The following is a 24,696-nucleotide window of genomic DNA, read 5'->3' on the forward strand; positions in this document are numbered from 1 at the left end:
TAATAGCCGCAAATCAGTTAGCTTCGAACACCTACCTAGTGTCTCCTGATGACGACTTGACATGAGTCGAAACTAGTCGGGGCACCGGTGGGGTTCGAATCTAACTGAAATGCAATTATCTATTTTTCATTTTACTGTATTCTCCAGTAAGAGACGAATTGGTTAGCGCAAACGGTGTTTGCATGATGTATTGTCGGAAAAAGGATTCCGTTACATCGCCTTTCATAGCTTTATTGTTATAAAGCTTGATTTTGCTATTCGCCGGGCTACCAAGGGAATAATTATTTTCTCTTTTCACATATAGAGGTCGTACTAAGTATACTCTGGTGGATTTAGTTTATAAATTCACGAAGTAATAGCCGCAAATCAGTTAGCTTCGAACACCTACCTAGTGTCTCCTGATGACGACTTGACATGAGTCGAAACTAGTCGGGGCACCGGTGGGGTTCGAATCTAACTGAAATGCAATTATCTATTTTTCATATATATATATATATATATATATATATATATATATATATATATATATATATATATATATATATATAATAATATATATATGATACTAGTGACGTCATCCATCTGAAGGTGATGACGTAATCGATGATTTTTTTAAATGAAAGTAGGGGTTGTGTGATAGCTCATTTGAAAGGTTATTTAATTCTCTATTCCCTAATATAAACATTAACATAATTATTTATACAGGGTGTACAAAATTTTTTTTTTAAATTAACTTTGAATAAATTTGACAAATAGAAGAAAAATTTTTGTTTGTACACCCTGTATAAATAGTTATGTTAATGTTTATATTACTGAATAGAGAATTAAATAACCTTTCAAATGAGCTATCACGCAACCCCCTACTCTTATTTAAAAAAATCATCGATTACGTCATCACGCACAGATGGATGACGTCACTAGTATTATATATATATATATATATATATATATGCTAAAAAGTCCTAATTCAAAAATAAAAATCGACCTGTCTGAGGATTTCTCTTGAAATTTGCCCATTCTCGAGATAATGAATGTATGCAAACTCAAACGTCCTCACTTATACTACAGTGTCGCGTCCGCTTGATTAGCAATTAAAAAAACAAAGGGGTTTTCGATATTTTATTGCAAAAAACTCTTAGGGATTTGATCAATCAATATTTAAAAAATATCTTCGTACCTTGGCAACATTGAAATTTTTAGATAAATGTCCGATTTAGGGTTAAAAATTGCCAATTTTGCAATTTTCAAAATTTTCAATCGCTTATATAACAAAAACTGTTAACTTAAGAGAAAAATCACTAAAGACCTTTTCTGTTTGGAATGATTCAAAAAACCTAAAAAAAATTTGTTCGATGCAAAAATAATAATTTTAGGAAAAACCCCTAATCTTTCCCCTCGCCTGGCAAGGTTTTATGCTCTTCAGAATCGCCTGTCATTGTACACATTCCTTCTATGTGACTTACTCAAACACATACTTAAATTTAAACCTTACAGGAGAAAGTTTATTTTACCCCTTAAATTTGCACTTTTCGATTCACCTGGTAGATACACGTGCACCGCTGATGCCTGCCAGGTCATGGTTTTTAGCCTTGGTGTGCTATGAATTATCACTAGAAAAATTTCTAGCCTTACAGGACGACCGTTAGTCGGAGGGTTCACTAGCTCTTAGACTATTATGTATAGGTACAATCAGACCAATTTCCCAGTCTGTCTCTCCAAATCATTTGAAATAGTCTAATAACTTTTGTAATCCCATATCAACCATGTTTTACTTTATCTAGTAGTATATATAGTATAATAGATAAAGTTATAGGATCGTGCAAAAAAATTTTTTCAGATTTCACTTTTTTTCGAGGTTTTGAGTCCCCCTGAGTCTAAAAAGCAAATAAAAAAACATGTCGGAAGTATGTACGTACGTACGTACGTACGTATGTCGCCACCGCCCAGCAAAAACTACCGGACCGATTTTGATGAAATTCGGTATGAGTAAGTTTAAGAGAATTTTGTCGAGAAACTAAGCTTTAAAAAAAACTCTCAAAGGGGGGCCGAAATAGGGGGGTTATTTAGGGCCCATTTTTGCAAATTTTGACCGAAATGAATGAAATTCAACTCAAAGTAAGCTCATCGATAGGTAAATAAAAATACGGAATTTGACATTTCCAAATTCAAAATGGCGGCCAACATGGCCGACCGCCCACCCGACAGATTTCCCTACCTATCTAAAAACTTGTTTAAGAAAAGTTTAATTTGAAAAAGTCGTTATATAGCCTAAAGATGAGGCTATAAGAGGGATGTTATCGTTTTTCAGAAAAAGTTACGAGTTGCCTATATTTAAGGGGTCAAAATTTGGCATAAATTTGAACTAGATTTTCTCAAAAATGGCTCCAAGGATTTTTTTTATTTTTTGACATATTTTTGATATCCTATCGTTAAATTGAATGACATTAGACAGATTTCTTAACTCCCCATAGGAGGGGAGTTATAATTTTTTTATAAAAAAATATTTGAGTGCCCGTTACTTCCTTCTTAATAGAAACTAAAATTTGAAATTCTGCAGACATATATGGTACTTTATTATCTATTATCACAATAAATTTTACCAAAAATATGGCTTCCGGTTGAACCGGAAATGAATAAAAAATCTTAATTTTTTTTAGATATGGCCTGTATGTTTTTACATATTTTGAAAGAATGCAAAATTACCTTTCCAATGACATAAAATTCATTGCTGTAGCTCAAAAACTCGAAAAGTTACGGTAAATAGAAATTTTGCTATAATCTTCTGTGTGTCCTCTCTCACGCGATCATAGCAGAGCATTATTGTAGGGCAGTCAATGAGAGTATTTGGCTCCGAATTCCATCCTACTATATCGATGTACTTGATATTTTCACAGTAAGTAGGGAATAGCTCAAGAAACCAAATCTACCCTATATACTATGGCGCTTTTATCTTGGGGCGGTTCCCACTTCTTCAAGGGAGTGGAAAATTTGTTGGTCAAAATAAGCACGGAAGTGGCTAAAGAACCTATTTCTAAGCAAAAACTGGTCTATATTTTTTTTGAGAACTCAATACTTTTTGAGTTATGCGTAGTTGAAAATTGGCCATTTTCATTGAAAAATGACACCTTTTCGGACGGATTTTTTGTGAATACCTTAAAAACTATGCACCGAACTAAAAACACTATAACATCTTTTATATTATAAATAATAAAGAGATTCGTTCCTTCGTAAATGTTCTATTTATAATACAAAAAGAGATATGGTAGGTGAAAATAGTTTGTTTTTTGGTGCATGCTCAAATTGGTGTATTCAACTTGAAATAACAGAGGAACGGTACGCTTTTTATGTGTATAATGCTACCAACACCTTTTGTAGTGTTTGAAAAGGCCTTTAAAACGAGCACCGTTAAATGTCGGTTACATACAAATTAAGCGAGATATGGTGCAAAAAAATATATGACTAATGTACTTTAAGGAAAAATGAAAATATATACATTTAACTCCCCATCCACCATAATTTAAATGCATTGTTTTTCTTTTGTAATACCTTTTAATATAGTGTTATTTCTACTTTCAAAAAGTTGAACGGGTTTAAAATGAATGGTTTTTGTAAAAAATGTGATCAAATTATAGAACAAATTTTTAAATTTTCTTAAAAATCTTCCTTTTTCTCCATGTAATTCGAAAATAAAAATATTTCACCCCTGAGAAGTGGTGGGAACCGCCTCCATGATAAAAGCGCCATAGTATATAGGATAGACTTTGAATTAGGAGATTGGGCTACTCCTAAAATTTCATTAAAATCCATGCAGTAGTATAGAATTCGGAGATAATATCTTGTTCTTAATCTCGCGCATTGACTGGCGTAATCGAAATATAATGAAATGCAAATATTGTAAACTATTAATTTCTCAGAAAAATGAACTAATTTGAAATGAAAGTATGACTATAAGATTCTATTGATTTATGCAATAATCTATACATCTATAGTGTATCCCCGAAATATGGCATCGAACATTTTCTCAAATGCAGGAATTAATGACGCGTAGAACCATAAAACACTTTCAAGTATAGAAGGTTTTTCTAAGATATCAAAATAACGAGTAACTTTGTTATTTTTATAGAATGCCAGTATCTAGTACCATAACGATAATAGATCGGTACGATAAAGTTCTCGGGCGGCCCTTCCGTCCAGCGTTTTTTATCATGTCTGCCGTAATTTTATCATGACCTGGTGCCTTTCCATTAACTTGTAACTATAGTAGCAACGCATTTTTATTTTCCTGAGATTTATGTTTGTTGTTCTATTTTGTCTTATCACTAAGATAGGTACTACATAAAATGTCACAGTCATCGATAAACTATATTTTAATTCTGATATTTTCGCGTATAATTTCAGTATTATTTCAAAAATAATTCGACAATGTATTCTAAAATCACTGCAATTTTTAGTTTGTTAGTATTTTGTAGTGTAAGTTATGTGAACCCCCTGAAGATTTTAGGGGTGTTTCCCTACGCAGGCCCTAGTCATTACTTTTTAGGAAATGAACTCCTAAAAGGTATGGCTGCAGCGGGTCATGATGTTACCATGATTACAGTCTTCGAGGATAAGAATCCTCCCAAGAAGGGGACGTATCGGCAGCTCATATTACAGGAAGTGCTACAATTGCAATATGGTAAGAAAGGCAGTTATTTTTTGCGGTTAATATATAAGATACGAGATCCTTTGTCAAAGGTATATTTAAAATTCCGTAAATAAGGGTCACATTAAATCACAGAACGTTTATGAATTAAAAATCCATCATCAGTGTTACGAAATGCCAAAAAATAGCATGCCTGAGACACCAAAATATTTTGGGTTTTAAATGTTGATAATTTTGTGAAATACTACATATTTTTAGTAATACTTAATGATATTGCAAATATTCCTGATATTACACAGGGCAACACAGGGCTCTTCCCACGTAGTTGGAATTTAAGGATTGAAACCTCTCATATTTGAGTTAAATGGCCAACTGCCATATTCACATCACAACATTCACATCACATTGTTTTAAGTATTGTCACAATTACTTTATATTTTTTGTTAATCTGGACCTGGATTTTTCTTGTGATTACTAAATGGGGCGTTTCAATTTAGTAATTAAATATTCACTATTTTTAAAATGAGTATTTTTTCATTAACTTTATACGCCAGTCAATGGGAGCAAGAAAAGATATTACCTCCGAATTCTATTCTACTGCATGGATTTTAATGAAATTTAGCCAATAGCCTCTACTTATCTTCTAATTCAATTATTTGCCTCAGGCAATAGCCTCATTATCTTCTAATTCTACACGTCATGCCGACGTGTGCTTTAATTTTGGGGGTGGTACCCACCCCTTCTCGGGGGTGGAAAATTTTTTAGTTAAAATACCTAAGGAAGTCGCTAGAGAACCTAGTTTAAAAAAAAATTGTTCTATATTTTTTTTTGAAAACTTACTAGTTTTTGAGTTATTCGTGGTTGAAAATTGCCCATTTTCATTGAAAAATGACACATTTTTTGACGGTTTTTTGCAAATACCTTAAAAACTATGCTCTATCTAAAAAAACTATGTAAAATATTTTTGTAGCTTATCAAAACACAAAGAGACTCGTTCCTTCATAAATCTTCTAGTTATAATACAAAAAGAGAAATGGTAGGTGAGAAAAGTTTGTTTTTTTTTGGTGCATGCTTAAATCGGTGTATTCAAATTGAAATAACAGAGAAACGGTCGATTTAAGGTGTATAATGCTACCAATACCTTTTAGAGTGCTTGAAAATACCTTTAAAGTGAGCAATATTAAATGTCGATTACACTCAACCTAAGCGAGATGTGCTGCAAAATATTGATTGCTATTTTTAGAAAAAATGGGAAGTATATTTTTCACCCCTCATCCTTCAGAATTTAAATACATCGTTTTCCTTCTACAATACTTTTTATTATAGTGTTATTTCTATGTTCAAAAAGTTGGACGGGTTTAAAATGAATGGTTTTTAAAATAAAATAAAATCAAATTATAGAGCGCATTTTTAAATTTTCCTAAAAATTTCCTTTTTCTCCCTGTAACTTGAAAACAATAAGAGATACAGTAATGAAAAGCAAAAACAAAATTTTTAATTAAAAAAACCCTACGTTTATGTTTGGTATCTCTTTTTCGTATCTCTTTCGTATCATTTTCGAGTTACATGGAGAAAAAGGAAAATTTTTTAAGAAAATTTGAAAATGCCCTCTATAATTTGAGCTTATTTTTTTCAAAAATTATTCATTTGAAACCCGTCCAACTTTTTAAACATAGAAATAAATCTCTTATAAAAAGTATTGTAGAAGGAAAACGATGTATTTAAACTCTGTCATCCTTAAACGATGAGAGTGAAAAATATACTTCCCATTTTTCTCTTAAAATACAATAGCCATCAATATTTTGCAGCATATCTCGCTTAGGTTGAATGTAATTGATATTTAATATTGCTCATTTTAAAGGTTTTTTAAGCACTCTAAAAGGTATTAGTATTATTATACACCTAAAATCGACCTTTTCTCTGTTATTTCAAGTTGAATACACCGATTTGATCATGCACCAAAAAACAAACTTTTCTCATCTATGTACCATATCTCTTTTCATAATATTCATAATCTATGAAGAAACGAGTCTCTTTGTTTTTTATAAGCTACAAAAACATTTTATATAGTTTTTTTCGTTAGATGCATAGTTTTTAGGGTATTCCGCCCGAAAAGGTGTCATTTTTTAATGAAAATGGCCATTTTCGCCCACGAATAACTCAAAAACTATTGAGTTTTCAAAAAATATATAGAGCAGTAGACTTTATTTCCTGATCTATTCCGTGCTTACTCTAAAAATAAAATATCAAGTAAATCGATGTAGTAGGAGGGAATTCGGAGCCAAATACCCTCATTGACTGCCCTATTAATAATTTCTTAATAAAAGTTAATAATAATACCTGCTTTTTAATCTCAGAGTTCTTTTTTTTGGCTTTAGGATTAGACCATGCGGCCAGAAACAAAGTAAATAGTACATACATAAACATAAGTATATCTTATCTAAACTATCTAAGTTAAGGTTATCTAAGTCTGACCGACCTTTTTGTTAAGAATAGATATAATAAACATTTTATTTTCAAAGTGAATTTTTGCTAAATTAATCTTAATAAAAAATTTTGGATAAGGGCAAGGGTCACACTTTTCTCATTCAAGGGTTTTTCTTTTTTGTTAATAATTATTAATTACCTATATACCCACCCCACACAACATGTAAGCAATCAAGAGGAAAGACATTTAAGGTTACAAGCCTAATCTAGTCATTCTATAACTTAATTTTACAATCATATAGGAAAAACAAAATAAAATCAAAAATACGTTTATCACTCAGTGCTAAAAGATACATAACATAGGGACCGTAAACGTTTAAGCTTCTTAATTTTTTTGTAAGAATGTCCGACTGATGTGTGTACTTCTTATGCTGGCCACTCACTTACGGATATCGAAGAGGCCGAGCGACTGACAGGCGGTTAATTGAAGCCAAAATCACCACATACACGCAGTTCTCGTAAAGGCGTTGGCACGCTCGATCACAAAACTGCATGTGTGTGGCGTCTCAACTGCAGTTCATTAACTTAACTACTCAAATAACGGCCTTCAGTCCTGGCCTGCATGCCATAGCCTCTTCGATATCCGTAAGTGAGTGGCCAGCATTACAATTAAAAAATATATGATCCGAGTCCGCCGTTTCATTTCAAATATCACAAAGATTGCTCAGTTCTTAAAAATTGTTATATAATTTCAAAATAAAGTCATTAAATTGCCAAAAAATTGTACCGAACCGTTAAACTTAGTTTTTTCTGCTCTTTTCAAATATGCAAACGGATTTTAAAAAATTCAGTATACAGGGTGTTATTTCAAAGACACAATGAATTAAAAAAAAATTAGTTCGGACCTGTTGGCAAAATCGATAAAAAAACTGTAACTAAGTTATAAAAATCAGTGAGGCAATAAATGTTTATATATGTATAATATACATCTAGATACATCTAGATGTTATCTAGAACCGCCTCAGTGGCCTCTATTCACCATTCAAGTATTTCCGTTTCCCATTGAAACACCATGTAGGAGAGACCGGGGCTAGTGGTCACAGTTTTTGGTTCAGGCTCTGTAACTCAGACACTTTTCATTTTTTTTTAACCAAACTTTCTCCACATAATTAGTTGAAATGTCTTCGACAGGATTTGTGTGACAACATACCCCTAGATGGGGCATGTTGTCACAGTACATGGAGCAAATTGTCACAGTATTACAAAAATAAAGTAAATACGAAATAAAATGTTTTTATTCAAAGAAGAACTTACAAACTTAGAAATAACTACATATAGTCCTCTGAGTCACAATTGTGGCACACATAAAATTGATTTCCATTGTTGCAGCCTGTATGTGTCCATTGTTTGCATGCTGTACGTTGGTCCAACTTTCTATAGAAGCACAACAAGGTTCTCCGCAAACAAGCCATATCCAGTCTTATTTGTTCGATGAAATATGTTCTTTTCTTTTGGCCCTACTTTTTTTGGGTAGAATGCAGATTTATTTTAACGCTTTTCTTTTTTTTTTGTATATTTTTTTTGTTTTGTCTAGACTTTTCGTCCTACACAATTTCATCCTTGACTGGAGTATCTGTTAGTATTGATGATTTGCGTTTTTTTACGTTGAATGCGGTTGGTCCTATTCGCAGCCTTTGGGAAAGGACGAACCGTTTCTACAGACAGCCCTGCTTTAAATCCTCCCGGTGGTGTCATTTCCGACTCCCAGTGGTGTCATTTCCGACTCTCATTTTTTTTACCTATAGTAAATCCGAGTGACCTAAAAATTGAAACATGTAAAATTCTTCAACTCTTGATTTGTTCAAGTTCAAAACAGGGAGGATATACCTACCTGTTTTAAGAAAAGGAAATTATTAGTTTGAAAGACTCTTAAAGGATTCTTTAAGAGTTTTTTTTTTTATTTTTTATTCAAGGTTTTCATTCGGATCTTAATTTTCTTGGATGTTGACAAATTGATTATTTGGTGTCTTTTGAATGTTCTCACTGCTTGTCTGTAGGTTTTCTAAATTATCTAACCCACGATCTTCGTTTCCTGTACATATTAGTTCATTTTCCCCCCTAGGGTGTCAGGTGTGCCCACTTCCGTTTCATTTGGGTTCTTTCGATAGGTAACGTAACTACTAGGGAGGAAGTCCTGTTCTGAGAATATATTCCTGTTAAAGGGATAAATACCAGTGATTCTAAATCCCGACATTATATTACTTGGAGTTAAGTATCATAGGCCGGGATGTTGCCACAATACCAGGTATATCATAGATAGTAATAGTTTTTTCAGGGGTTTGACTTCATCCATGCTATGCAAGCAGAATACCAGCATTAAGACTAGAAATTAAATTTTAATCCTGTAGATATTCACAAGAAGTTTACCTTTGACAAATTCATAAATGATTTACCCTGTATTCTTTAGCAATTTAATATGATTTTAATACGGTCTAAAATCATTTCAACATATTTAAATGCTACGGGACAAGTTGTCACAATGACAACTTGCTCCGTGTAATTTGTGACAACTAGCCCCACATAACCTTCTGTAACTGAATGTCAAATTAAAAATATTCCAATGAATTAATATATCAAAATATGCCTTCGTATATAATCTATAAGATTGACAGTAACCTTTAAAATATATTTTTATTACCTTGGTTTCACAAATTCACTCACAGCATGAGAGGTTTGAAGATTAAAAATTTTACATGAGAAGCCTCAAAACACATTTACAAAATAAGAGAAATAATTACTGGTCGATCTCTGTAATATTTTGTGTGGAATTTCTGATGAATAATACCTTTCGGATGTAGATCATACAGCGTGTTAACTTCACAAATAAGGTAGAAATCGGCATTGTGACAACTTACCCCTGTGACAACTAGCCCCGGTCTCCCCTATAAAGTAAATAAAATAAATCAATAGTTTTTGAGTTATTAAAGATCAAAGATTTTAATTTTTCGTGAAAAAATGCATGTTTTAAAGCGATTTTTCATGAATAACTCAAAAACTATAAGTTTTTACAAAAAAAAATATCATTTTCTACAACCGTGATCAGAAAGAGAAGAACTTGTGCTATAATAGCGATGTTCACAAAAAATTAAAAAGTCATTTCAAACATCTAAAACGATTAAGAAACACCCTAGGAATAATTGTCCAAAATTTCAACAAAATTGAAAAAGCCTTTCTATAAAAAATCTTTATTAGAAATCTAGCATTATTTTAAATTTCAAGAACGCTTCTCTATTGGCCTGACGTCAGTAGTTGCATACCCCAAGCGCGCGCCTTTCTCATAGTGTTACTGTTTACCTGTTTGACGTTTCAGGTCATTTTATTTTGTTCTCTTCTTGTTTTATTAGGGTTAAAGTGGAGTTTTATAGTGAATTTGTTTAGTTTAAAGTGGATAGACTGTTTTTTGGGTTTTACAAAAATAAACAAATAAAATGGAAGAAGGTTTTCAGAAAGCCGATTCGTATAAACTACCGACTGTAGTGTAGATGTAACAATGGTGTATGATTTATTGGCATCTTGTAAAAAAATAAATCTACCACAGCTTTACTGAGTGTATATTCCATATAATTTTCCATGTGTTCTTTAAGCTAAAAAAATAATTGCTTAATACTCCACAAAAAAAAATAGAGAAAGTTGTATGCATGCATTGTACGCATGCATATTGTATACATACATTGGCTGGTTATTACTTTACCTTGGTTAGGTGTATTAAAAATATTTTTATTCTTCTTCATGTGCCTTGTCAGTTGTGGACGTTGGCTATCATCATGGCAATTTTAATTTCATTTGAGGCGCTTCTGAATAACTCGATCGATTTTTGTCCAAATCATTGGCGTAAGTTTTTAAGTCATGAGTGTCTTTTCTTCCGGGTCCGCGTTTGCTCTCTATTTTACCTTGCGTTATCAGTTGGAGTATACGATATTTATCATGACTCATGATATGACCGAAATATTTAAGATTTCGTTTCTTAATTGTAAAAGAGATTTGTTTTTGTTTTCCCATTCGACGCAATACCTGTACGTTGGTGTGGGTCGCCCAGGATATTTTGAGGATACGTGGGTACACCCACATCTCGAATGCCTCTAGCTTTTTCATTAATGTTTCCATTATTGTCCAGGCCTCTGCGCCATATAGCAAGACCGGAAATAATAACATTTTAGCAGCCGCATTTTTAGTGGGAGAGATATTATGTCGCAATGGGTGAAAATATTTCTCATGCATGTTGTTAAATGTTGCTATGTCCTTTTCAACTCTAGATCTTATTTCGGTTGTTTCGTATTTCGAGTTGACAACTGTTCCAAGGTAAAAAATATTTTTGAACTTGGGTATTATACATTTTCATTTCAACCAATCTTTTCACTAAATTATTAATGATTTTAATATAATATAAAGTCATACATACATTCACATGTAGTTATTTCAAGGTTTACTTTTACTGTATGTATTATTAGAATCCCGTTTTTAGGAATATCCCAGTTTAAGGAATACAAATTTGAGGTCCCGAAACTTTTTCATTTACTCTTTAAGAGGGTAGGTTTAAAATCTTGGTCCAATGCTATTTAAATTCATTAATTTTTTCGAATCCTGAGAAAACTAATAAGTATTTTTGAAAAATGTAAATCCAGAAAGAACAATTACATTATTATCAAGGGCCGAATGTCTCTGGAAAACTTCTATAATATTTATTTTATTAAGTTAGTTCTTTAAGTTAGTTATTTTTAGTTCTAGCTGCAACAAACCATTTCTTTTTATGTTTTAAATTGGCTGGAACGGTAATAAAAATCTTGTCAGAACTGTTTTTTGATGTATTTACACACCCAGGAACAAAACACCACTTATTTGGCTTTATTTTTAATAATTAAATACGTAAAAAACTGCGCATATTCAAATACACTGAGTAAATAAGTATACAAAACTAGTCGTCGATCAAAGACGTTACGACTGCTGACGTCACAGACCGTAGCCTCGCTGCAGGGTACCGTTTTTCTAGCCTCCAAGAAAATCAACATTATGAACTCATTTATCTTAAAAAATATACATTTTTAAACAGTTTTATGATTGTTACGTTTTCATATACCTTGAAATCTATTGAATTTAACTATATTTAAAAATTAGTGAACATCCTTATTGAATAAACGAAAACTCCGTTCTCAGATTTGGTGCAGATGTGAGGTGGTTCTTTGTGGGGGTATTTCTTACATTTTCTTATTAGCTTAGGAATAGATGGTATTTATTATAGGATTATTTATTATTATATTAGCTTAGGAAAATTAGAAAGATATAATAATTAATAAATCATACAGTAGTAAAAATTCGTTTGTACAATGGTAAAAAAAGTTTATTAAAAACCATTAAAAGTCATCCAAAAGGATTCGCAAAACGTTTTCGATCTAGATCAGATCATCTTCAGTGCGTTCTGCTTAGTACATGAAACTAGCAATTTGTAATTGGTAACATCGAGAAATATGGTTTACATGCTACTTATATGATATTTATAGCGACTCCAAGTCAAAGTTAAAAGATTGAATGTGTTAGGAGTGCTCAAAGGGCAACATGGTTTCCTGTTCGATAAGAACTTGTGGTTCTTGCCAGTTCAATGGACACAGACCAACAAAAGTGAACTTTTGTTATACTCAGCGATAATCAACTAATAATAAGAATTTCCTTTAATTACATGCCACCTATAATTTTCTCATGAGAAAATAACGCGCAATATCCCACAAAAACACATGATGGAATGGAACACTGAAAGACAAAATATAAAGCATAATAGATATTCATATACACACCTTAATTTTCACAAGAAAAACAAGGCATGCTATTCCTGCTCCTGAAATACCAACGTAGCCATTGAACCGAAATGCATAATAATTGAATACAGGGTTTTACAGACGTAAATGCTTTCTCATTGAAATTTACTTGAAGACATTTTGAGGCGTTAATATATACGGGGGTTGATCATTAAATAACGTCTTCTAAAATCAGATGTAATTAAAAAAAATAAGTGGGGAAATGATCGCATATTTGCACCGTTTCAATGTTAAGAAAACCATAACTCAGTAAAAATTTCGATTCGCAGGAGATGGTACGCCTTTTCTATTGACTTCCAGCAATTCCAGTAGAAAAGTATCGGCCAGTAATTTTTCAATTTTTTTCAAGTAGTTTTTCAGCTGCATTTTCTGGGGTATGTGAGCAAATCTTGAGATCCCATGGATATTATAGTGAATATAATAAGTTTAAGAAGCATTATAGATCAACAATATCATTAAAGAAAAAACTAGCTTATGGGTATTTCTTTTCAAATTCTGAAAATATATCTCGTGACAGTTGGAAAGTTATAAACTGTCACAGAAATAAAGATCAAAATAAAAAAGTTAGTCCTAGTACGATCTCATCAAACGATCTCAATAATTAATTTACTTCAGTAGCTAAAAATATTAGAGGTTCTTTTAGTTCTACAAATGAAAATGTAGCTATAGATGTTTTGAAAGATGTACACTCTCCTTGCCACTCTTTATTTTTACTACCTGTTACTGATATTGAAATCAGAAATGTTTTGCGTGGCTTGAAAAAGTCACATTGTACAGATTTTTATTTCTTAAACAAAAAAATAATTGTCGAAACTATTGATATTGTTATTGACAAATTAGTTTTACTTTATAATAATTGCCTTACTGATGGTAGGGGAGCAAAGTATGCTAAATGTGCAGTCACTCGAGCGCTTTGGGGACCTATTGGGTTGTGAAGAGTAGGTCCTAAAACCAAAAAAAGTTAAATAAAGTTTTCCATTTTAGGGGGCGCTTGCCATTTTTTAATTTAATTTTCCATTTCCAACAATCGTTTTTTCCGATTATAACGCCATCTATCCATAATTCGAAAAAATGTTTCGAATAAAAGTTACTTATTTTTACGTAAGGATTTCAAATCTGCAATAAAAAATGGGGGCTCCTATTTAAGATTTTAAAGTAACCCCCCATCCCACCTTCGTGGGGGGTCGTGTTTGGTGCCGTTCGATAGATTTTTCGAAAATATTGATTAAGTGTATTTTACAGTTTTTCGATCTGATGTTCATTTCGCGAAATATCGCGAAATTCGTATTTAAAATATTAAATTTACCCCCCACCCCTCTCCGTGGGAAGTCGTGTTTGGTATCATTCGATAGATTTTAAAAAAATATTGAGCACATATTTTTTAGTTTTTCGATCTGTCACTCATATCGCGAAATATTCGCTTTTTTCTTGTGAAACTTTGGGTCTCACCCATTTCCTTACGCCCGGCCCAAATCGTCAGATTTTTGAAATATACACTCTTTTGCATGTAGTTAACTTACCTTATCTTAATCTGACAATTTCGAGTTTTTTTAAGGATAGATTTTATTTTTCGGGCCCCCCTTAACGAACTTCCCTGTGTTAAGAGCCAATAAATGGTAGAGGTACATCTACAGGGTACCAGGTTTCTTCCCATATGATAATCTGACGCGCTCGAGTAACTGCAAAAATCCCCGCTTGGGCTCCCCTACCATGAGGGGATGTTCCCAGATGTACTAAAAGTAACAAAAGTGTTGCCACTATTCAAAAAAGGGTCTTTAGATGAAATTTGAAATTACCGTCCCATCTCTATCATTCCCATTTTCGGTAAAATTTTTGAAAGCATTCTTAATACTCGTTTGATAGAATATCTAGATAAACACAAAATACTTCACTGTAATCAATATGGCTTTAGAAAAAAGTGCAGCACTACACAAGCTATACAGAAAATTGTGAGAGATATAGTCGACGGCTTGGAGGAAGGTCATTTCGTGTCTTTGATATTGTGTGATTTTTCCAAAGCTTTTGACTGTGTTTCGCATAAATTATTGTTGGAAAAAATGCATAAATATGGTATAAGGGGAACCACTCTCAATCTATTTAGATCTTATTTAACAAATAGAAAACAGGCAGTTTTTCTTAATAATAGCTATTCTGATTTGAATACGGTCGAATACGCGGTTCCTCAAGGTTCAATACTAGGACCCACTTTGTTTCTTATTTATCTGAACGATCTATAACTAAAATAGATAGTGATACTCAGAAAGCAAAAAACTGGTTTTTGCATAATGGTCTGAAGCTAAATGAAGACAAAAATCAGACTTTGATGTTTAGTTCTGACCGGAAGTATGTCAAGAAATAGTGTTAAACTCTTAAGAATTTTCCTAGATGATAATTTGGACTGGAGTGCTCTTGGACAGACTACTTAAATTCTAAACTTGCTACAACTATATTTTTGATACGCAACTTAGTTTTTATGATTCCTAAAAGTACCCTTAAAATGATCTACTTTGCACTGTTCCATAGCCATTTAAAGTACGGAATAACTGTTTGGGGTGGCTCTTGTCACGCAGAGAGAATTTTTAAATTACAAAAGAAAGTAGTGAGGATACTTGCAGGAGCAGATTACTATTAGAACACAACGTTTTAGGTTGACAAAAAGTATAAAAAACTCGACTGATGTTAGTTTGTACAATTTTTTGCCAGATGAAGTAAAAAGTCTTCATTTACAGTCGTTTAAAAATAAGATAAAGTCAGACTTTTTAAAACATTGTTTTTACACAAAGACAAAGTACTTAGGTACCGCTTATACAGGGTGAGGCAGATAACTGGCCTATTAGAAATATCTCGAGAACTAAAAGCAACAGAATCATGAAATTTGGAATACAGGGGTTTTGAAGGATGATCTATTAAATGAAAATATTTTCATCTCTTTGCAACTTCCGGTTATACCGGAAGTTGCTTATAACTTCGTTTTTTTAAATGGGACACTCTGTATATTTTTACATTTTTGGATTCTCTTCGATGTCTTCTTTTTTAAAATATGAGGATTTGTAATGTTATACAGGGTATTTTAAAAGATAATTACGTTTGTTTATTAATTTCGTAGCAATATTCACACCCTGTAGAATTGTAGTAGTTTGACAACTAAAACTCTACTTACGTTCAAATGATTTTTAATATAGTCTACTATTGTTAAGAATCATTAGTATAGCTAAATTTTTAATTTTAGTATACAGGGTTGGTCGAAACTCGGAATGAGTATTTTCTGAGTTTTCTTAAATGGTATTTTAGTATTTTAATGAAATGATATTTAATGGTACTTTTTTATTTCTTAAGCATTCCCTATACCTAACTGCTTTAATTTGTGCTTAATTGTTAGTCGCACCAACAATCTTAACTACGTAGCTATTTTGATAGCTAAACCATTATTGGTAATTTTAAGGATCGGTCTGGATTAATATGTATTTATTTCTGAAAAATTGTTTCTGATTGAAGATTTTCATGGCCAACCTAATAAAATTTTACGTATTTTTTGTTGCAATTAATGTTTAGTTTGAATCACCAATAACTCACAAATTAAAGCAGTTAGGTATAGGGAATACTTATAAAATAAAAAAGTACTATGAAATATAATTTCATTACAATACTAAAATACAGGGTGTTCTATTTAAGAAAACTCAGAAAATATTCATTCCGAGTTTCGACCAACCCTGTATACTAATATTTCAAAATTAGCTATACTAATGATTCTTAACGATAATAGACTATATTAAAAATCACTTGAACGTAAGCAGAGTTTTTAATGTCAAACTATTACAATTTTACAGGGTGTGAATGTTGCTACGAAATTAATAAAAAACGAAAATATCTTTTATAATACCCTGTATAATATTACAAAATCTCATATTTTAAGAAAGAAGATATTGAGGAGAATCCAAAAATGTAAAAATATATAGGGTGTCCCATTTAAAAAAACCAAGTTATAAGCCGGTATAACCGGAAGTTGCAAAGAGATGAAAATATTTTCATTTAATAGATCATCCCGCAAAACCCCTTCATTCCAATTTTCATGATTCTGTTGCCTTTAGTTCTCGAGATATTTCTAATAGGCCAGTTATCTGCCTCACCCTATATACAGGGTGTAACAAAAATACAGGTCATAAATTAAATCACATATTCTGGGACCAAAAATAGTTCGATTGAACCTAACTTACCTTAGTAAAAATGTGCACCTAAAAAAAGTTACAGCCTTTGAAGTTACAAAATAAAAATCGACTTTTAAATACATATATCGAAAACTGTTTGAGGTTTCTTATTGAAAACGGACATGTGACATTCTTATGATAGTAACATCTTGAAAAAGAAATTATAGTGAAATTTGTGCACCCCATAAAAATTTTATGGGGGTTTTGTTCCCTTAACCCCCCCCCCCCAATTTTTGTGTACGTTCCAATTAAATTATCATTGTGGCACAATTAGTTAAACACAATGTTTCTAAAACTTTTTTGCCTCTTAATGCTTTTTCGAAAAGTTTTTTTTGAGATATTTTGAATATTTTGTCAAATCCACCACATATTTGTGTACTGTCAAGTACGATTTTAGAGACTTGGTAATAATATGAAAATTTATTTATAAATTACAGTTTGAGATATACTTTGAACCATATTAAAAAAGAAGCCACATCTCGATAAAAGGTGCCTTATCTGGAAGATACTAAGAGGCAAAAAAGTTTTAAAAATACTGTGTTTAACTAATGATACAACAACAAGAGTTTAGTTGGAACGTACACAAACATTTGGGGGGTTTAAAGGCAAAAACCCCCCATAAAATTTTTATGTAAACAGATTAAAAAAGAAGCCGCATCTCGATTAAAACTGGTTTATCCAAAAAGTACTAAGAGGCAAAAAAGTTTTAAAACATTGTGTTTAACTAATGGTACTACAATAATAATTTAATTGGAACGTACATAAAAGTTTGGGGGGTTTAAGGGAACAAAACCCGCATAAAATTTTTATGGGCTACACAAATTTCACTATAATTTCTTTTTAGGATGATCATGCCATAAGAATGATACATGTCCATTTTCATGAAAAAATCTCTAATAGTTTTCGATATATCGGAAAAAATCTATTTTCATTTTGTAACTTCAGAGGGCTGTAACTTTTTTTGTGTGCATATTTGTACTAAGGTAAGTTAGGTTCAATCGAACTATTTTTGGTCCCAGAATATGTGATTTTATTTATGTTACACCCTGTATAATAGTACTAGTTTGGTCAGGGTTTTTTTGCCGATTATGACGATATTTTAAGTTTTTAAGTTTATTTCATGTCTTTACGTTTTTACATAGTGTGTTAAATTGTTTAAATTTGTTAGTACCTGTTTGTATATCTCTTGATTATAATTTATAATATTTTTCTTTTAAATTTTGTCAAAATTTTGTAATGTACGTACTCTTTTGACTTGTCAAAAACAAAAGAAATTTTGTATATTTGATTAAATAAAATTCTATTTTTTTCTATTGGATTTATTATATAAAATATTAATTTGTTTCGTTCCAGATATGTTCGCAAATATGTCAAAACTCAGCGGTGGGGACTCTTTTTCGGCAAAAGGTCCTTTTGGTATGCTCTCCGTTTTCAGTATGATTGGTTTAGCTATAACAGAAGGAACATTATCCCATCCTACAGTACAGGCATTAATAAAGTCAGACGAAAAGTTTGATGTCATGATACTCACCCAATTTGCAGTAGAAGGAACAAAAGCATTAGCTGCCCATTTTGGCGCTCATTTAGTGCTGTTTAATGATAATGCTGCAACGTGCTGGGTAAACCATTTTGTAGGAAACTCAGGTTTACCTTCGTTGAATCCTGAACTAGTTTTTGATTATCCGCAATTGATGAATTTTAAACAGAGATTGACTAACACTTTGTACACGATGGCCGCATATTTGTACCATAATTACGTACAATATCCAGCTCATGCTGAGCTAATAAAGAAATACGTATCAAAAGATATGGACTTGACCAAAATTCAATATAATGTCTCCTTGGTACTCTCAAACTCACATCCAAGTTTAAACAATCCAGCAGCCTCAGTTCCAAATATGAAAGAAATAGCAGGGTACCACGTCAAGGAACCCAAACCATTGCCTGCCGATCTTAAAAAGTATTTGGATGAATCCAAGAATGGAGTCATTTATTTCAGTATGGGTTCTACCATTCTAAGCAGTAGTTTGCCAAAAGAAAAAAGAGAGAGCATCTTGAAAGCTTTTTCTAAAAGAAAAGAAAACGTTTTGTGGAAATTTGAAGATGAAAACTTGCCAGGAAAACCTAAGAATGTGAGAATTGAAAAATGGCTGCCGCAATCGGATTTATTAGGTAAGTTTAATAATTTACTTACTTACTCCATAGCATTATAACCATTCGTGGGTTTTAGCCGACTTGACAACATGCCTCCATTGTTCTTTGCCTTGAGCAACCTCTATCCAGTTCTCCACGCCCATCGCTTTCAGGTCTCCTGCTACATTATCTCGCACCGGAGTCGAGGGTGTCCGCGTGGTTTTGTTCCTGTTGGGACTTCCTCCCATACAGTCTTACTGTTCTTTGGTCAGAATGTCTTCTAAGGTGTCCTGCCCATTGAAGGCTTCTTGACTTTATTTCTGTTATGATGTTGGCATCTGGGTAAAGTTCTTCAAGCTCTTTGTTAGTTCTTATGATATATAATTGATGGATTCGACCGTTACAGCACAGGGATCCTTAGGATTTTTCTTTCCCAAACACGTAGTCTCTCTTCGTTTGCCTTTGTTATCGTCCACGTTTCACTTCCATACATCACAACGGGTCGAATGATTGTTTTATACACTTGTATCTTTGTACGTCTTATTAGTTTTTTCGATTTTATAAGGATTTGAAGCAGGGCCCCCGCTACCATATGTGCAAAGTGTGCAATGCACACGGGCGCCGTCCTTTAGGGGCGCCAAAACCAAGGACCAAAAAGTGCAAAAATATTTACAAAAAAAATAAAAAAGCAGAAATTAATTTTAAGATAAAAGTTGAGAAATTAAATAGTTCCATTTTATTTTGTTTGGATCTTGGATGACATTTGTAGTCTTTCTATAAACATAAAATAAAAAATCCCGCTATAAAAATAACAAACATTCAACTGTAGATAAGAAATACCTAACTATGCGCTGATTTTGTGAAAAAATTCCAAACACATTGGTTGAGCAATAGTGTGTGGGAGGTAATTCTATCTCATCGATAAGCGAACGATTCTGCGGCGCTCAAATGATGAATCGACAATATTTGAAAATTTTACCTATCAAATAACTAATTAGACCGGACTGTATCGTCGCCCACTTTGCGAAATTATTTCGATTCGATTTTTTTGCACAAACTAACTCAAAAAAAGGTCCCTATAACAAATTCACAGGGTGCCAAGGGGTGCCGTGGACGAAAAATTGGTAAAACATTTTTTTTAAACAAATTCACAAAATAATTTTATCATTTCGAACAAATTTTTTTAGTTGGGTCATTCTGAGTAAAAAAGGTCATTTTTCACTCAAATTGATTGTTGTCGAGTTATATGCAATTTATAATTTAAAAAAATGCGAAAATGACCATTTTCAAGGCTTAATAACTCGATTAAAAATTATTATTATGAAAGTCAAAAAGCAACCAAATCAAAGTTTAAAACCACTCCTTCAACATTCTGAAAAAATTTTTGTCATTATTTTATTACAAAGCTGTTGTTTTTAATTATTTTACCGCTATAGTCCAGGCTGTATCGTTGCCCACGTTAGCAAAATTATTTCGATTAAATTTCTTTGCAAAAACTTACTCACTCAAAAAAGGTCCTAAAACAAATCCACAGGGTTTCTGGCGGTACCTTGGTCGAAAAATTATTTAAACAATTTTTTTTAAACAAATTCACAAAAATAATTTTTTTACTTCGAACAATTTTTTTTAGATAATTTGGATCATTTTGAGCAAAAAAGGTGTCTTGTGATTTTTCTCTAGAATTTGTTAATAATTGTTGTCGAGTTATATAGCCATTTTCGCATTTTTCAAATCTTAAATCTCGTATAACTCGACAACAATCTATTTTAGAGAAAAATGACAAGGAACCTTTTTTGTTCGAAATAAATTTTTTTTTGTGAATTTGTTTAAAAAAAATCTTTAAATAATTTTTCAACCACGACACCGCCTGGCACCCTGTGGATTGAAGCTAGGACAAATAATCCTCGGACAAATAATTCCGGAAAAAATCCCCACAAATTATCCATGGACAAAAAATCTCCAGACAAAAAATCCCCGGACAAATAATCCCCGGACAAATAATAATCCCCGGACAAATAATCCTCGGACAAAAAAATCCTACAAAAAATCCCGGAAAATAATCCCTACAAATATTTTTGGACAAAATATCCCCACAAAAAATCCCGGACAAAATATCCCCAAACAATATTTGCTTCCGAATAGTTCTCTAAAAGTTTTCCCGTGAATGCAATCGGTATAGGTAGAGAGCAATCGCCATGAAACCGCTTTTCGGTATGAAAATAACGAATAGCAATTAATATTAAGCATGAATTGTAATTTCGCTTAAGTACCAATTTTCGAATTCCAATTCGATGTCGAAAACTTCAAATTTTACGTGACAAAAGAGTGTGAGTTTTTTCAAAAATCGTGGGAGAGAATGATGTGGGGAATGAGCTAAGGCTGTGGGAATCATGTTGTAATTATTGGCTTAAATCTTTTGCTCACTCTGTTTTGAATAAGTATGTCCCGTACATTGCGTATTCGTGATGATAACTGCTGGTCTTTACAACGATAATATTGATTGTAATCCAAAAAAAAACATGTTCCTTTTTGTACATTTAGCGTCAAAAATATTTAGTCATCATCATCATCAATGTCGTTATAACTCTTCGAGAGTCTTTGCCGCGTTTATTATTGCCTTCCATGTTTGTCGGTCCTGTGCCACTATTTCCCATTGTCTCAATCCCATTTTTAAAAATCTCCTCTGACTGCATCTTTCCACCTTTTTCTAGGCCGTCCTACAGACCTTCTCCCATCTGGCCTCTCCCCGAGTAGCTATGTCTGGTTTGATTTTTGGATAAATTTTTGGCATGACATATTCTAACGCCAGATTAAACAACAATGATGACAACAGATCTCCCTGTCTCAGTCCAGAATTTACGCAGAAACTGTTTGATATTTTTCCCACTATTCTAACTTGTACAAAGGAGTTACTTAGATGCATTTGCGTTACCGCAGTTAGTTTCTTCTGTACGACCAACTCGGCCATTTTGGTCGAGCTGGGTCTACATAAAAATTGTATTCCATGTAGTGTTGGACGATTAATGTAAAATTTGAAGATTTCGGCATGGAATTGGAATTCGAAATTTGGTAAAATTTCGGGAAAACTTTTAGAGAATTATCCGGTAACAAATAATTCCTGGGGATTTTTTGTCCGGGATTTTTTGTGGGGATATTTTGTAGAAAAAAAAAATTGTGGGGAATATTTGTCCGGGATTTTTTGTGGGAATTTGTTGTCCGGGGATTATTTGTGCGGGGATTTTTTATCCAGGGATAATATGTGGGGATTTTTTGTCCGGGATTATTGGTCCGGGGATTATTTGTCAGGACCCCAAAAAATAAATAAAAAAACATTATCAAAATACCTATGCCTATAAAATGACAAGGGACGCCAAAATCCTTTTTTGCACACAGGCGCCAGTAGTTCTTACGGGGGCCCTGATTTGAAAGGCATAAAGACATCTGTTGCTGGACTGTATCTTATTGTTTATTTCTTGTGATCCGTTATTGTCTTCAGTTATTGTTGTCCCCTGCACAACGACTTCAAAAGGTTCTTTCAAAAGATCACTCAAATGAAATCGGACTGATTAAAAAGCCGAATGACGACTACACTTAAAGTCTAACGGAAACTATTAGAGAGCTTTTAAAGACTCATTTTCCTGGTTCTCAACAAGTACTAGAAGATGAACCGCAAAGCATCCAGCTGGCAGAGGCCCCAAAGGGCCTCAAGAGATCCGGCAGACAGCTAGCGGAAAAAAAATCTTTACAAAAAAACAAAATCGAATGGGCTGTTAAAATCTTCAAACTTTTTAAATCCCCGAGCAAGGACAGAATTTTTCCTGCTTTACTTCAAAAATGCTTCACGCAACTACAGCGGCTTTTCATAGCAAGCCTTGTGCTGGGTCACATTCCAAAAACTTGGAGGGACGCAAAAGTGGTATTTATACCAAAGACGGGAAACGTCCTACGGACGAAGACGAGGTCTTATCGCCCTATATGCCTCACCTCTTTTCTCCTAAAAACAATGGAGAAACTAGTAGATTACCACATAAGAAGCGAAATTCTAATTAGGAAACTGCTTCACAAACATCAATTTGCATACCAGACAGGCAAATCCAGTGGCGTAACAAACTCCGTCGGGGCCCTCCCGCAGAATTGGAAATGGGGCCCCCTTTAAAAAATTACTAAATGCGACATGTGTAACAAATACCTATAATTATGTGTTACAGACCAGTAAATCAACGTAAAATATGACGATACCGTGTAATTTTCAGTGTCACCACCGAAGTGGTCAACTCAAGACTTTTCGAGTTATTTATGAGTAAAAATGTTTATTGTTCAACAAAAACCACGTTTTTAGTCGATGTTTCGCGAATAGTTCAAAGAGTAAGTATTCGATCGAAAAGAATATGGTTAACAAAAATGAAGTCTATCGACTCAGTAAAAGAAAAGTTGTAGCTCTTGAAAAGTTTTCCTTATTCGTCAAATACCGTGTTTAAAATAAGCTTTATTTTTTACAAAAGTTTCTAGCATCAAAACTAAGCCAATTACGCTAAAAATACAGTTAATCCCATTTTTTGGTAAAAAAAATTTGTCAAAATCTCCCCCTATTTAGCACCCCAAATGAAACTAATCATTATCGCCTTACAAATTACCTAATTTTTTTTATATGACCTGTAAGTTTCACCGGTTCAAAGTGCTTATTTTTAAAAGGGTTCTAGTTAAAGGGCTTGAACGAGTCACTAATCACGAGTATATGCAAATTTTAAACAGCGATATCTTAACCAATTTTTGTCTTACAGAAAAACAAAAAAATCCAAAATATCTATAAAAGCATGACCGACATTTCTTTACTCTTTGAGATTTTTCGTATCACTAATACTTTTTAAGTTATTTCGAAAAAAGGCATTTTCCAAAACAAAAAAAAAACTGTTTTTACTATGAAATCAAATTTTTTTCAAAAATAAGAACTTCGAACCAGTCAAACTTACAGATCATATAAACAATAAATATTTAAAGTTAATGGTAAAGCGTTATAATAAATTTTATTTGGGGTGCGAAACAGGGGCAGATTTTGACGATTTTTTTTAACAAAAAGGGGCCAACGTTATTTTGAGCGTAATTCGTATAGTTTTGATGCTAGAAACTTATAAAAAAATAAAAATAAAGCTTTTTTGAAACATTTAAAAAAGTTTTAATTAGTTTTCCCCGAAAATTGCTTCATGTTTTGGTTATTTCAGGTTGAAATATTCGATTTGGAATTGGACGAATAAGAATAATTTTTCATGAGTTTCAACTGTGCTTTTATTGTGTCGATAGACTTCATGAATAAGTACACCATTTTTTATATCTTATAAGCTACATTTTTGCTACAAATATTTCTTCGATATCTAATATTTAATTCGATAAATACTTTTTTTTTGAGTTATTTACGAAAAACCCG

The 24,696-nt window shown here is 32.6% G+C and overlaps 1 protein-coding gene across 1 annotated transcript in view; it reads left to right on the forward strand.

Annotated features, from left to right (window-relative positions):
- The first annotated feature begins 4,151 nt into the window (after positions 1-4,151).
- The window catches only part of LOC114347204 (UDP-glycosyltransferase UGT5), a 38,657-nt gene continuing 18,112 nt past the window's right edge, over positions 4,152-24,696 (forward strand). The window contains exons 1-2 of the mRNA XM_028297935.2: positions 4,152-4,675; positions 18,495-19,313. Coding sequence (XP_028153736.1) covers positions 4,423-4,675; positions 18,495-19,313 — 1,072 coding nt within the window. The 5' untranslated portion in view covers positions 4,152-4,422. The remainder of the gene's footprint in view (positions 4,676-18,494; positions 19,314-24,696) is intronic.

The sequence above is a fragment of the Diabrotica virgifera genome, chromosome 4 (genome assembly GCF_917563875.1).
Source record: "Diabrotica virgifera virgifera chromosome 4, PGI_DIABVI_V3a".
NCBI lineage: Eukaryota > Metazoa > Arthropoda > Insecta > Coleoptera > Chrysomelidae > Diabrotica > Diabrotica virgifera.